The following is a 13,244-nucleotide window of genomic DNA, read 5'->3' as shown; positions in this document are numbered from 1 at the left end:
ACCAGCCTGATGATAAATTCTCAGAGGAAAGGATGAAAACTGCTTGTAGTAATTTTCTATCCTTCCAGGTATGCATGCATAATAGACTTTCAATAAATAACTATGGATCACTTGATAACAGCCACACAACAATATTGTGAGTACATGAGATACAGAACCACAAAGCTAATTTTGAAGGAGAAGCAAGAAGTACTCACACATTAAAACTGGTACCATGTGCTAGATGACTTGAAAATTTTGTTAGAACTTCTCTATTTCCTAACTTACCTATGAAAGGATGGAAGTATATCTTTATTATATTTGAATCAATTACATAGAAAGTGAAATAGAAAAGACATCCACTAAATTCGCAGGTGATATTAAGAGGGTGGCATTAAAAGTTAGACCTCAAAAGTTAGAGATGCCATCAAATTGGTATGTATTATTTTGATTCAGGGCAAGATCAGATCCTAGGAGCCATTAGAAGTAAATTCCAGTCAGTCTGAACTGGCTTACTAAGTCCAAATTGAGTATATGAGGTTCCAGGGATCTAATCGACAACTGACTGTCAAATAACTTGTCACTTTATAATACAGTGCTCTACTGAAGGCTGGAGTAGCAGTCTGGATTTTCAATATGGCCTCTGGCAAATCCAATGGTCATGAGAGAAAGTACCTGAAAACAAGGGGGAGTGCTAGGCCCACGTGTGTCTCCCTGCTGCTTCTGCTGGTTTCAAACCTAAGGACTCTAGTAAGCCTTTTAAGTTCTTCTAACGCATGGTTTTCAAGATCTAGGATGCCAAAATTCTGGCAAGATGGCTCACTGATTTTTCACTAACTAAAGTATCTTCTGATAGCAAGAGCTCTTTGCAGGATAATTACACAAATGTGTTTTTGGTTTGTTTGGTTGTTGGTGGTGTTGTCATTGTTTGTTTATTTTTAAGATGGGGTCTCACTGTTGCCCAGGCTGGAGTGCAGTGGCTTGGTCATAAGTCACAGCAGCCTTGACCTCCTGGGTTCACATGATCCTCCTACCTCAGCCTCCTGAGTAGCTGGGACTACAGACATGCACCACCACACTTGGCTAACTTTTTAAAAATATATTTTGTAGAGATGAGGGTCTTGCTTTGCTGCCCAGGCTGATCTCAGCCTCCTGGATTCAAGCAATCCTCCCACCTTAACTGCTGGAGTCACAAATATGCTTTAACAAGTACACTAGTCAGGTTCCACACACAGAAAAAGGGAGACACACCACAATTTGGACTTGATTAGGATAGCAAGGCACAATCCTTCCATAACATTGTTTACTTAATAGATTTGGAAAGGTGGTTATGCTTACAATAGGTTTTTTAAAATTGCCACTCTTTTGTCACAGAACAACTTCAACCAGAGCCAAGGGAAAAGAAGGACGCATTCTCTAGCGGGAAGAATGCTAGCCTGGGCTCTGCACTAACTAATGTGACCCCACATTCAGGTTTGCCACCTATAAGAAGAGGAAATTGGACTAGATTATATTTAATATAAAGTGTAAATTATATCTAATTTAAATGAGACATCATAAAATATAACGATTCTAGATCTACTCCTCTGAAATGTAGCATTTATTCTCTTATAAAGAAGAGTGGCAGTGACCAACTGTCCAGAAGATGTAATTCAAGTTCCCCTGACTCTGCACACCTAAATGGTGCCGTTTGCTTTTCACTTACATCACTGAGAGCTTTCTGGGCCTGGGCAACTCTCCTCAGTTCCGGGCTATCATTGTAGGGATAAAACAAACTTTTGTCTGCTTCCCAGTCTTCAGTGTACAGTTTCTAAATCAAAAAAGAGTGAAAAGTTAGGAGTAGGTAGGGTCACATTTACACAAAATACATAATTTTGAATTCATCCATCAATGACCTAGAGAACCAAGGGCCAGGTGAGAGCAAAGGTAAATGAAATTCACAAATAACTTCCCCCTTTCCACCCAACTCAAGTCATTTATACTGATAGCATGGCCTGCTTCTCTTTCTTACTTTCAGAGGGGCAGATGGGTCTGATTTTGTTTCATCTCTTCTCTGGGACTCTACCTGCCTTCTTGCTGTTTTTTTGTTGTTATTGTTGTTGTTGCTGTTGTCATTGTTTATTTGTTATTGTTTATTAATAGCACTTACAAGTACTAGCACAATGTAAGGAGCCAGGAAGCACTAGTTCAGGGCAGTACAGTATACTTGCAAGATGGATTACAAAATAAACCTCTAGTTAGAGTAATAGCCTGGGACATCCAAAGTATAGCACAGGGTCTACAGAAAATTTTGAGCTATTACTTTGTGGCTCTCTTAGCTGGTTCTCCAGCACACCTTTATTCTCCACAGACACTCCCCTCTGCTTCCAGGTTGCTCAAGTTCCCAAAGGACCCTCTCCCCACTCTGCCTCTCGGTTCCTTTTGTCACACCCCACCCCTGCAGCCTCTCGTGTCTCAAGGCTACTCATAAAAACATTGGGGAATTGTATTCTGGATGATCAAGAGTTCACCAAGCATGACATAAAGTGTATGATGGGGCGACATAGGGAGATGGAAGTGGTGATGGAGCCGGCCCTTACCTTGCTGAACATGGCTGTGTTCTTAATAGCCTGGACAAGTTCAGGGGCATCAGGAGGAAGCAGGTACTTATCCTTGGTGTCTTCCCAGTTCTGCTTGTATAAAACCTAGACAGAAGGAGCAGAGGACCTGTGGCTTGAGGTCTCACCCAAAGGCATGAGGATTTAAAAACAAAGGGAGACTCATGAAGGCTCCTGGCTCAAAGGCTGCTGATGTGTTACTAGGAAAACGTTGACCATGCCAACATCCTATAATACTCTTCCTACAATAGTCAGCTTTTGATTTAGAATTCTAATTTCTTTCAATTAAAAATTTACCTCCTCAGCTTCTTTGGTGACACTGGGACTGTATTCCATGCAGCAACAGCCTGGAGCCGAGTCATAGCTGCCTCTTTGGGCAGGGAATGGATCCTTCCAACCACCCAGGCATTCTACAGGCCACTTCAGTCATCTGTGCAGCCTCCCTGATGAATGTGGGTATTGACTTCATACTGCCTATGAGGCTGGTGAGCGGGATCAGGCCTGTCTAATTTTCTCCTCTAAGACCATGCAGAGGTGATGCATATGCTACTAAGTACCCCAGCCATCAATATCGTTGCCTTACCTTACTGACTTGCTGCGACACTTTCTTTGCATGTTCAATATCCTTTGCTTTTTCATCTACGTGACAGATAGTCTTAGCAACATCACCATCCATTCGATACTTAACCTGCTCAAATAATGCACAGTTAGAATTCATGACGGCCATGAACATGTGAGTATATTAAGGAATTTCTTACAACTACAGAGCATTACCCCAATGACTCTAGGTCTGTATCACAAAGCATAGTTTCTGCATTTTAGCTGGAAAATTGTGATCTTCAAAAGAGCACCTGCATTTACTGCTTGTCTGCTTTCCTGGATTTCCAGCCTGCTGCTTCTTGGCCTTACTGTGCTACAGGGTTGAGGACCACAGTGAGTTGGAGCTTCCATCTCATAGTCTCCTTTAAGCTAAATTGCTAAGCCAAGCTTTTAGAAGTCTGTTTGGTTTCACATTTACAGCAACATGATCTATGGCTGATGCTTTTCTAGATTTCTGACCTAGCTCATGGTAATTCAACTCCTTATTCTTCCAGCACATATTTGGAGCTCACAATTCCCAGTAGTAGGAATGTCTCAATGCAGCCCACCTCACTGAGTTGATCTTGTACTTTTTTGATTCTGCGAAGTTCTGGGGTATCTGTTGTGCTGGCGTATGGCTGTCCTTTTGTTTTCTCAAACTTCTTCTTGTATTTATTCTGAAAAGAATATCCGATATTAGCCTAACAAGACAGCAGCAAAAATTTCAGGCAACATACTCACATCATCTGAGTTTTAAAAAAAATCCTTCAAGTTATAACAATTATCAAGTGTAACAGCTTTCTTTTTGTCCCCTACCCTGACTCTCAGCAAAAAACGAAAATAGATTTGATAACTGCGTCTCCTAAACATGGTTGGATCCTGAAGACAATACAAATTTATTACAGACTATTGTCTTGGAAATATCCTAAAATGATTCTTTCAATCATTTTTTTGTCTGAATGCATATATAAAAAGCCTGAACCTCAATTATTTTAGAAAATAAATATAGAAGTTGAGTTAGTTAATTCTGAAAAGATTTGATTGCTAATACAATACAAAAATATTCAATTCACAAGTTGCCGCTAAACTTTAGTAGTTCAGATAGCTGAGACATCAACTGAATTAATGGCCGATCTGAATTATTGAGTATTCTGTAAATTTAGGAATGCCATTTCATTGTTTCTGCTGAATATGCAATGATTTCTTGCTTTAATGATAATGTGCATAATTTATCATTATAAATGTTTCAGGAATACTCTTGAGTATAGTAGTCAACAATCTAAAATTATACTATTGATTTAGTTACTAGCCACTTAAAAACTATTATAGATCTTTGCCGACATTCTGTTCAGAACATCAGAAATTCTAGGTTCATAGGATCTGAATAAGAATTTATGGCAATATATTGACAAAAAATTCTATCCTTGCTGAATACTGCAGCACTAAAGAAGGTAAGAAAATCTTGTTTTTAGAAACCTGTCTTAGATTATTCAAGGCTCTCAATTAGAAATTTACCAAATAATGAGCTGCTATCACCTAAGTAAAAGTGAATATTTATTGGTCAACCTCAATAGGGTGGTTTTTTTTTTTTTTTTTTTTTTTTTTGAGACGGAGTTTCGCTCTTGTTACCCAGGCTGGAGTGCAATGGCACAATCTCGGCTCACCACAACCTCCACCTCCTGGGTTCAGGCAATTCTCCTGCCTCAGCCTCCTGAGTAGCTGGGATTACAGGCACACACCACCATGCCCAGCTAATTTTTTGTATTTTTAGTAGAGACGGGGTTTCAACATGTTGACCAGGATGGTCTCGATCTCTTGACCTCATGATCCACACGCCTCGGCCTCCCAAAGTGCTGGGATTACCGGCTTGAGCCACCGCGCCCAGCCCAATAGGATGGTTTTGACATGAACTTTAGTGTTATAGAATCCGATGTTCTCTTAAGCTACATTTCATTTTTTTTTAAAGCCTCCAGAGGATGTGCAATCAAGCCATCTAGTGAGACCTCAACCCACCACAGACAATTAACAAATGAGACCCATTGAAGTGCATCTAAATCTGCTGTCAGTCAGTATACCTTGCAGAACTGTACACAGGAATTTAAGGACCAGGAACCATTGAGAGCAGTGATTCTCAACCTGAGTTGCACTAGAATCATCTGGGCAGCTTTTTAAAACCCTTTTGCACAGGGTCTGGCATGCTGGCTCATGCCTTTAATTCTAATGTTTTGTGGGGCCAAGGTGGGAGGATCACCTGAGGCCAGAAGTTTAAGACCATCCTGGGCAACATAGCAAGACCCTGCCTCTATGAAAAAAAAAAAAAAATAGAAGATTCCTTTCCCACAATTTTTTTTTTTAAATTAGCCAGACATTGTGGCATGCACCTGTAGTCCTAGCTGCTAGAGAGGCTGAGGCAGGAGGATTGCTTGAGCCTAAGGATCTGGAGCTGTAGTGAGATATGATCAAGCTGCTGCACTCCAGCCTGGGCTACAGAGAAAGATTCTGTTTCTTTAAAAAAAAAAAAATCTTTGTGCACAGGCCCTAACCCTGAACCAATTAAACTAGAATGGCCTGAGCATCAGGAGTTTTAAAACTCCCAGAGGATTCCAGTGTGCAGCCATGGTTAATAACCACTGTTCTAAGGTATAGTCAAACATTTAGATCCTCAATTTCAAATGAGTTCTTAGTCTGATTTTAGTTTTTTAAAATAAATGTTCTTCATTCTACAACTCTTTATATTCCTTTTTACATACTGTTAGCTAGTCTACTTAAGAAGCTATTTTGCTGACATAGTTTAAATATGTTATGCAGCTTCTGCAAACTGACCTCAATTAAATCCATATTTATGATTTCATTATTTTAGATTGGCTAATAGTGATTAAATACCAATAAACGCTTTATGATTGGCCTTGTGCTTATCTTGCAGGAATGATTTCAGTAAGAATGCTTTCTTACGCTGCAATGGTACAAATGAATTACATAAAATAAAAATTTAACAGTCGTAAGAACCTATATTTTTCAAAATAAGTGTTTGTTTCATACAAGTTTGAGAAATAAAATCCAGCCAGTACCCAAAACAGAGTGGGCTGAGATCAGTATTTTCTTTCTTTCTTTCTTTCTTTCTTTTTTGAGACGGAGTTTCACTCTTGTTACCCAGGCTGGAGTACAATGGCACGATCTCGGCTCACCGTAACCTCCGCCTCCTGGGTTCAGGCAATTCTCTTGCCTCAGCCTCCTGAGTAGCTGGGACTACAGGCATGCGCCACCATGCCTAGCTAATTTTTTGTGTTTTTAGTAGAGACAGGATTTCACCATGTTGACAAGGATGGTCTCGATATCTTGACCTCATGATCCACCCGCCTCGGCCTCCCAAGGTGCTGGGATTACAGGCGTGAGCCACCGTGCCCAGCTGAGATCAGTAATTTCTTAATAATCAAACCAGGTTAGCAGAAGTTGTTTGAAACTTACTGGGCTAAAAAGATCCTGCATTTTCTGACTGTGTGCAATGTAGGGGGTCATGAACTTTGAAGAATCCACTTTCTTCCGGATGACCTTCCTTCTCTCTGCCGGCTTCGCTGGTTCTGGCTGTGCCAGAGCTGGTTTGGAAGTTTCGGATTGCTCATAGTCAGACGTCCTTGTGGTCGTAGTCTCATAAATTTCTGTTATTGTCTGAAAATTTGATATGGAGTTCAACATTGTTGTGAAAGTAAAAACTCTGCTACCATGATCTCAGTACATATTACTCTAACTTCAAGTCAGATTTACATTTCTGGTGTTACTTTTCCATATCTAAAGTAAGCCAAAGCAGAAAACCACATACTATAGCCATATGAAGGCACATTATGTTACATAAATCTGAATGCTGATTGTTGGGATTTTGTGGAGTAAAAATCTTACTCCTTATTACTTTGCAACATTGCCTTAAGTTTGCATTTGCAGAAAGACACACGAATACTTCAAAGTAGGGGGAAATATCAGCAATAAACTATTTTTTAAAACAGTTGAAAATCAAGTTGTCTGGGTAAAGTAAAAGCAAACGAGATTGGGGAACAAAAAGTTAAGATAATCAAACAAAGCTCAAATTCTTGACTTTCATATTAACTTGTAAATGACTGAGGGAAAATCAGTCACTCATTCTGCAGGGATTTAGGCATTCTCCACTGTAGTAGGAGACAAAGAATAATGAACTTTCAAAAAAATGAATCACATCAATATTATAAGATATTTTCATTCCCTTGGCTTAGTCAGTTAATGAAGGTGAACTGGAGTACCATTTACACGAATAAATGCTTAGCTAGACAAGAATAATGATGACAACATAATGGGGTATTCATCCTTACAACAGTCCAATCTATGTAGTAGACGGGAAATTACTATTTCTTACAGCAGGCTATAGTGGAAGACACTAAGACTCAAAGTTTGAGTCTCGTCCAAGGTTAAAAATAATGCATGTAAGAAAAAAGATAAGAGCCAAGTCTTCAATCCATCTCACAGTATCTTTCCCTTCACAACTAATACCATCTGTACCAAAGAGACAGTTCTAGCATCAATTATGAAAAGAGAACCTAGAAAGGAAATTGTACATTTATAAACCCCCCAACTAGTGTTGTCACATCATTGCTAATAGGTTGTTTTCTGCCCATGATTACTAAGGCATGGTTGACTGTGAGAAACCAATTTACAGCATCTACAGATGTTAGTTTCTGTGCAGTCACAGGTTCCCTGGACAAGCTTCAGGATTAACCATCCATATCACTGTTTGTCATGCTCAAAGGGAAACAGCTCCATGAAGAAGATAAAGCATGATATAGATATTTTGCCTTGGAAAAAAAAAGAGGTTGAACTTGGAATATTTATGGTAATAGCTTATTTAGAATTCCTAATGTGCTAATATCTGAATAGCATTTCAATGCATCATCAGGGACAAAGCCTTGGAGGCACTATCCCTGGTGGCAGAGATGGTGTCCTACAAGTTACAACACTAGGCAACAAAACTGCTTGTTCCTATGCCAATCACAAAGCCAAGGCCATCCCTTCTGTTGCAGTTGGTTAATGGTGATAGCCACTGACATTCTATTAGCATCATTTACATGAAAAATCCCACACGAGCAACAGGGGGAACCAATCCCTGCCATCTTGGGTTTGTTGAATAGCAAAAAAAGGTGAAATAACCCATCAAACAGGTAATGTTTGTGTTTTCACAGCAGCTTCTGGGCACAGGTAGGTGAGTGAACTTCTGTCAGATAATCCCTTTTGCCATCTTTGTGGCCCTGGGAATGTGAAAAAGGAGAAAGCTCTTCCTGCTTTAATGAGAATGCAGTTTATGCAGCTGTGGACTGAGACTTACCTCTCCTGGCACCTCTTCATAAACCACTTCTTCTGTGTAGTACTGTAAATAGAGCACAAAGGCGTTGGCAAGAGAACCAAAGCGAAACCACCTCGCCTCTCCTCAGCTGAACCACTTAGGTGACTGCACTAGCTCAGCTGATTTGGAATGTCTGTGGGAAAGCCTGTTCATACTTTGGAACCCATTTTCACCTTATAATACTGGAGGAAAGCTAAAGTGGATGCCACCCGAATGGACAAAGAGGTGCAGAGGGCTGAGAAAAGTGTACCAGGCTGTTTTTTAATTAAGCGAAGCTATTTTACTTTACTGGGACATGTAATTTTTTTTTTTTATGGTCCCCAAGATAGAATTTGCTGAGAAGAGAATACAATAAAAAGATCCTGAGTGTGTGGGTTGGGCAGAGAGGAACTGTGATCAAACTCACTGTTTGCAAACTAACAATAAAATAAAACAGTAACTCAAGTGTGAATGCATTTTTAAATGGATTGTATCATGGGAATAATAAGATCCCAAAGTGTATCTATGTCTCAATTATTCCTACACTGCCCTCATTAGTAAGTAATCAGTTTCTTCTGGAGTGATGGTTGAGTCCCTTTCAATAGTGTGATTGTCCTAAACAGAGCGATGCTAATATGAAAATTTGTAAACGCTAAGAGATGAAGGGGAAAATGAGAAGATTCTTCATCACGAAGTGTGGGAAAGGCAGGCTGCAATTTGCCATGGTGGCTCTGAGGTCATCATGGCCTGCATGACAGATCTGCAGCCTGGATCTGAAACCGAGTCTACTTTTGTTCTACTTCTGACATCACCAGCAATAAATAGATGCAGAAAGGAGTCAGTTGACATTTTGTTTCAGATGTGTAAGGAGAGAGGAATCCTGTCCTTAGCCTCACCCTGCTCTGTAGGGTGAACAGAAGGAGAGGCCCATTTAGGCCAAGCACAAGAGGAAAGGGATAAAGATGAAACACTTGGCTCATTTCTCAGTCAAAAGCTGGATGTGCTGGGCGCGGTGGCTCAAGCCTGTAATCCCAGCACTTTGGGAGGCTGAGGTGGGTGGATCACGAGGTCGAGAGATCGAGACCATCCTGGTCAACATGGTGAAACCCCGTCTCTACTAAAAGTGCAAAAAATTAGCTGGGCATGGTGGCACGTGCCTGTAATCCCAGCTACTCAGGAGGCTGAGGCAGGAGAATTGCCTGAGCCCAGGAGGCGGAGGTTGCGGTGAGCCGAGATCCCGCCATTGCACTCCAGCCTGGGCAACAAGAGCGAAACTCCGTCTCAAAAAAAAAAAAAAAAAAAAAAAAGTTGGATGTATAACACTTTATGCTTCATTTTCACTTATCTCTGACACTGGAACAAATACAGTACTCAAAAGAAGGGAAAACATTAAGATGCAAAATTTCCCTCGGTGGCCCGCTTTCTTATTCAGTGAATTGTCATCAAATTAGTTAGCCATTGTCAATAGGCTGCCTGCTCTATTTCACCTGTGTTAACAATCGTCTAAAACTTGCCCTAATATTCCTTATTCTTGTGCTTTCTTTACTCTTGAGCTATTCTTTTAACTTACAATCTAATTCTGCCTGTATGTTGTTACAGATCACAACAAAAATCACAAGCACTGACAGGACAGAGAATTGCTTTTTTACAGTTGTGATGTTAGCACATGAGAAATACCATTTGGACACTCTAGGAAATATTATTTGATGCTGATGCCACATGGAGTCATTCCTATGGTCACACAAAACATCAGCGGCTTCGGAAGAAAGATTAAACTCAAATGGAAGATTCGCGACTATTTTGGATTTTCTCAGTATCCAAGTAAAAGCAGCTCCTTGGAAGCTATTCAATTTTACCTTTGCTGAGCTCTCACCCTTGGTAAATGCATCTTAGAAATACGCTTATAAAAGAGGCAACATTATTTAAATGGTTGGCATTAATTTGTATGCCAAATCTCACTCTTTTTTTAGAGCTGTGCCACTAATTAGATAGTATATCCTTGCTTCTTCCTCTTTCTTTCCAAGTTTAAGTGTGAGTAGAGAGAACAGTAAAACTTTATTTCAGATGTCCAAGATCCCAAGGAGATATATTTTTAAAACCAGTTCTCTGTTTTCTGCATATTTTTAAAGCTATTTGCTCTCTGTTTTCTAAAATCTTCCCTGGCAATTTTTTCAAATGCACAACCCTCCCATGCTCATGATCTTTTTTGAGGTCAAAGAGATCTCAGTTCAATATTTTCTGGCAGGCAGTCTATTCGTTTATCACCTGCTGGTGAGACCCAGAAGCTGTAATGGAAACAAAATGATAGGGTTGGGATATCTAAAAATAGCCCCCTCCATTTTTATGACATCTAGTTAAATCAATTGAGTCTAGCGCTAATTTCCAGTGGCAAAGGCATAAAATTATTTTAAGAAAGACAAGGGATATTTAAGTTGAAGACTAGAAACTACTACTGGCATTATTATCACAGGGAAAATAATTTAATTTATAATTGTATTAGTGTTTGATAGTGATACTTCTGACCCTTAGAGATATAAGCAAGATGCACACTAGTGATAATATCAGCATGAAAGATGTCACCAGCATTTAACCCAGAGAGGTTTAGTGTTACATTGTATGAGATTCATTCTATTTTTCCCTCATGTCGTTCAGTAATAAAAGCAATTTCATTCATAGAATAAACAAAATTTTCTTCATCTAAATATAGACTGGTCACTACAATAATTTTCCAAAGACCAGTTTTGGCACTGCCACCTGGAATTTGGTTCTGGGTAGCTCTTCCAGTTAATTTCGGTCTTATTAAAAAGCACAGATTTTCAGAACTGCCTCCAAATGCCTTAGGCATTTAGAGATTTTCATATGTTTAAATTATCATCATTAATTGATAATTCATAAGCACATTCAGATTCATGGCACTGTATTTATGTGTATTATAGTTCCAAGCCTTTAGATTTTATTTCCTGAATGTGAAGCTAAAGGCAAGAGCTGGTGAGGAAAAATCATAAGATGATAAAAACAAAACCATGTAAAATAAATATAAAATAAATGATTAACAGCTTTGTAAAATGTGTTAGATGTCCACCAAAAATTGGAAGGAAAATTTTCAAGATACTCACTATAGTCTTTGTTCTTATTCAAAATTCAAAAGCAAAAGCTAGTCTTGTTTACTTAGGTAAATATATTGAAGTTGGTGGCAAGATGTGGCTCCAACTGTCACTGTGATCTTCATGCCTTTATTTATATTTGCGTGTATGTGTGTGTGTGTGCACATGTGTACATATTATGTATAAAGTCTCACATGCTCATACAATTTCATACATATGATTATTCTGAATATCTAACCCATGTTGCCCTATAGATAATTAGCTAGTTGAAGCAAAGATGAAGGGGTAGATCTTTCCCTCTATTGCTATGCAGACACTAAGAGACAGAGTTCTGTTCTCACAACTTTCTCTCCTTCACTAGCCCTTTGAACATTGCGAGTGGGAACTGGGGAAGAAAGTAGTTTTAGAAGACAAATTAAAACCTGCCTGTACTCCACACTTAGTTTTTGAGGGCTTAAAGAAAAGCAAAAGTGGGAAACAGTGATATTTCCTTTCAATTCTAAATCCCACATAATTACAGTGAAACTGAACATAAAATATTCCTTTCTTATGCTTTAAATGGTGACTCTTTGTGAAGTTATAATAGACAATGTATTTTTCAAATGATTAATTCACCTACATGGCTTTGATTGTCACTACATAAAATAGTTTGCTGTCACTGTTTTTTTTTTTTTTTTTAAATCTTACCTCCACCACCTCCTCATATTCTTCGTCATCTGCCATTTTTCCAGAGTAGTAGTGGCACCTACAAACTTTTCATATTCCATACAAAGAAAACACATTAGAGTCTATCCCCAGCACTGAAATTATCTTATGACATTATAAAACTGAAATTTAATGCTAAACTATTCTATAAATTCATATATTGTTGCAGGCTCAGGGAGAGAAGACATTTAGAATACAAGTATAAGCAGCAGAAGCTTCAAATTTCTTTATCTTTATTCCTTCAGTGTTGAAATTGCTACTTCTACATAATCAATTTAGTTAAAATTGCAAAAGGAAATTGAGGAAAGGAAGTGAGAGAGTTTGGACTCAGGGAACAGAGAATTTAAACTTCAAAGCACTTAGAGAAAAGACATTTTCCAGCAAAAAATCTGGTGAAAGAAGGTCAGCTTGGCTTTCAGAAGAGGCTGAAATTTTTCCCCCCAGCACCAAAATTCTAAGAGCTGACTTAGTTTTCCATACTGCCCTGATCCACTGTTTGCTGTATATCTTAGACTTCATATTGGAACCCATAAAAATACATGTCAATAAATTCAATAAATTTTAAAAGAAAAAAAGAAACCTCAAGGCAATGGGGTTATTTTCTTCCCGAACACCATTGGCTTATACAGACTTTTTCTTTTGTTTCTGTAGCGCTCGTTCAAACCTGAAAAATAACAAAGTTGTAAAGCATTGATCGAAGTACATATAGGATTGTCAGTCCTTAGCCTAAGCTTCTAATGCAGAAAATAGCAAAAGGATCTCTCAAGGCCTCTACAGTTTGACGCCGGAGAGCAGGACTCTTGATATGAAGTGGATGATGAGTCGGAACAGCTGTCCCTTCATCCAAAGATGTTTGCCGTGTAAACCAATACCCTGCAGTGGCTGGTTTTGTCAAGCTAGCGAAACTGCCACTCCTCAGGCAAATGAAGCCCAGTAGAA

The 13,244-nt window shown here is 39.0% G+C and overlaps 1 protein-coding gene across 1 annotated transcript in view; it reads right to left on the bottom strand.

Moving 5' to 3' along the window:
* Positions 1-12,911, bottom strand: part of NEB (nebulin) — a 221,979-nt gene extending 209,068 nt beyond the window's left edge. Inside the window, 8 exon segments of the mRNA XM_074399695.1 lie at positions 1,685-1,789; positions 2,559-2,663; positions 3,160-3,264; positions 3,725-3,832; positions 6,621-6,821; positions 8,500-8,541; positions 12,288-12,352; positions 12,886-12,911. Coding sequence (XP_074255796.1) covers positions 1,685-1,789; positions 2,559-2,663; positions 3,160-3,264; positions 3,725-3,832; positions 6,621-6,821; positions 8,500-8,541; positions 12,288-12,323 — 702 coding nt within the window. The 5' untranslated portion in view covers positions 12,324-12,352; positions 12,886-12,911.
* Between the last annotated feature and the right edge of the window lie 333 nt (positions 12,912-13,244).

Source organism: Saimiri boliviensis, chromosome 5 (genome assembly GCF_048565385.1).
Source record: "Saimiri boliviensis isolate mSaiBol1 chromosome 5, mSaiBol1.pri, whole genome shotgun sequence".
In the NCBI taxonomy this organism is placed as follows: domain Eukaryota; kingdom Metazoa; phylum Chordata; class Mammalia; order Primates; family Cebidae; genus Saimiri; species Saimiri boliviensis.
The sequence above is the reverse complement of the archived record's forward strand: the minus strand, read 5'-3'. Positions and strand labels throughout refer to the sequence as shown.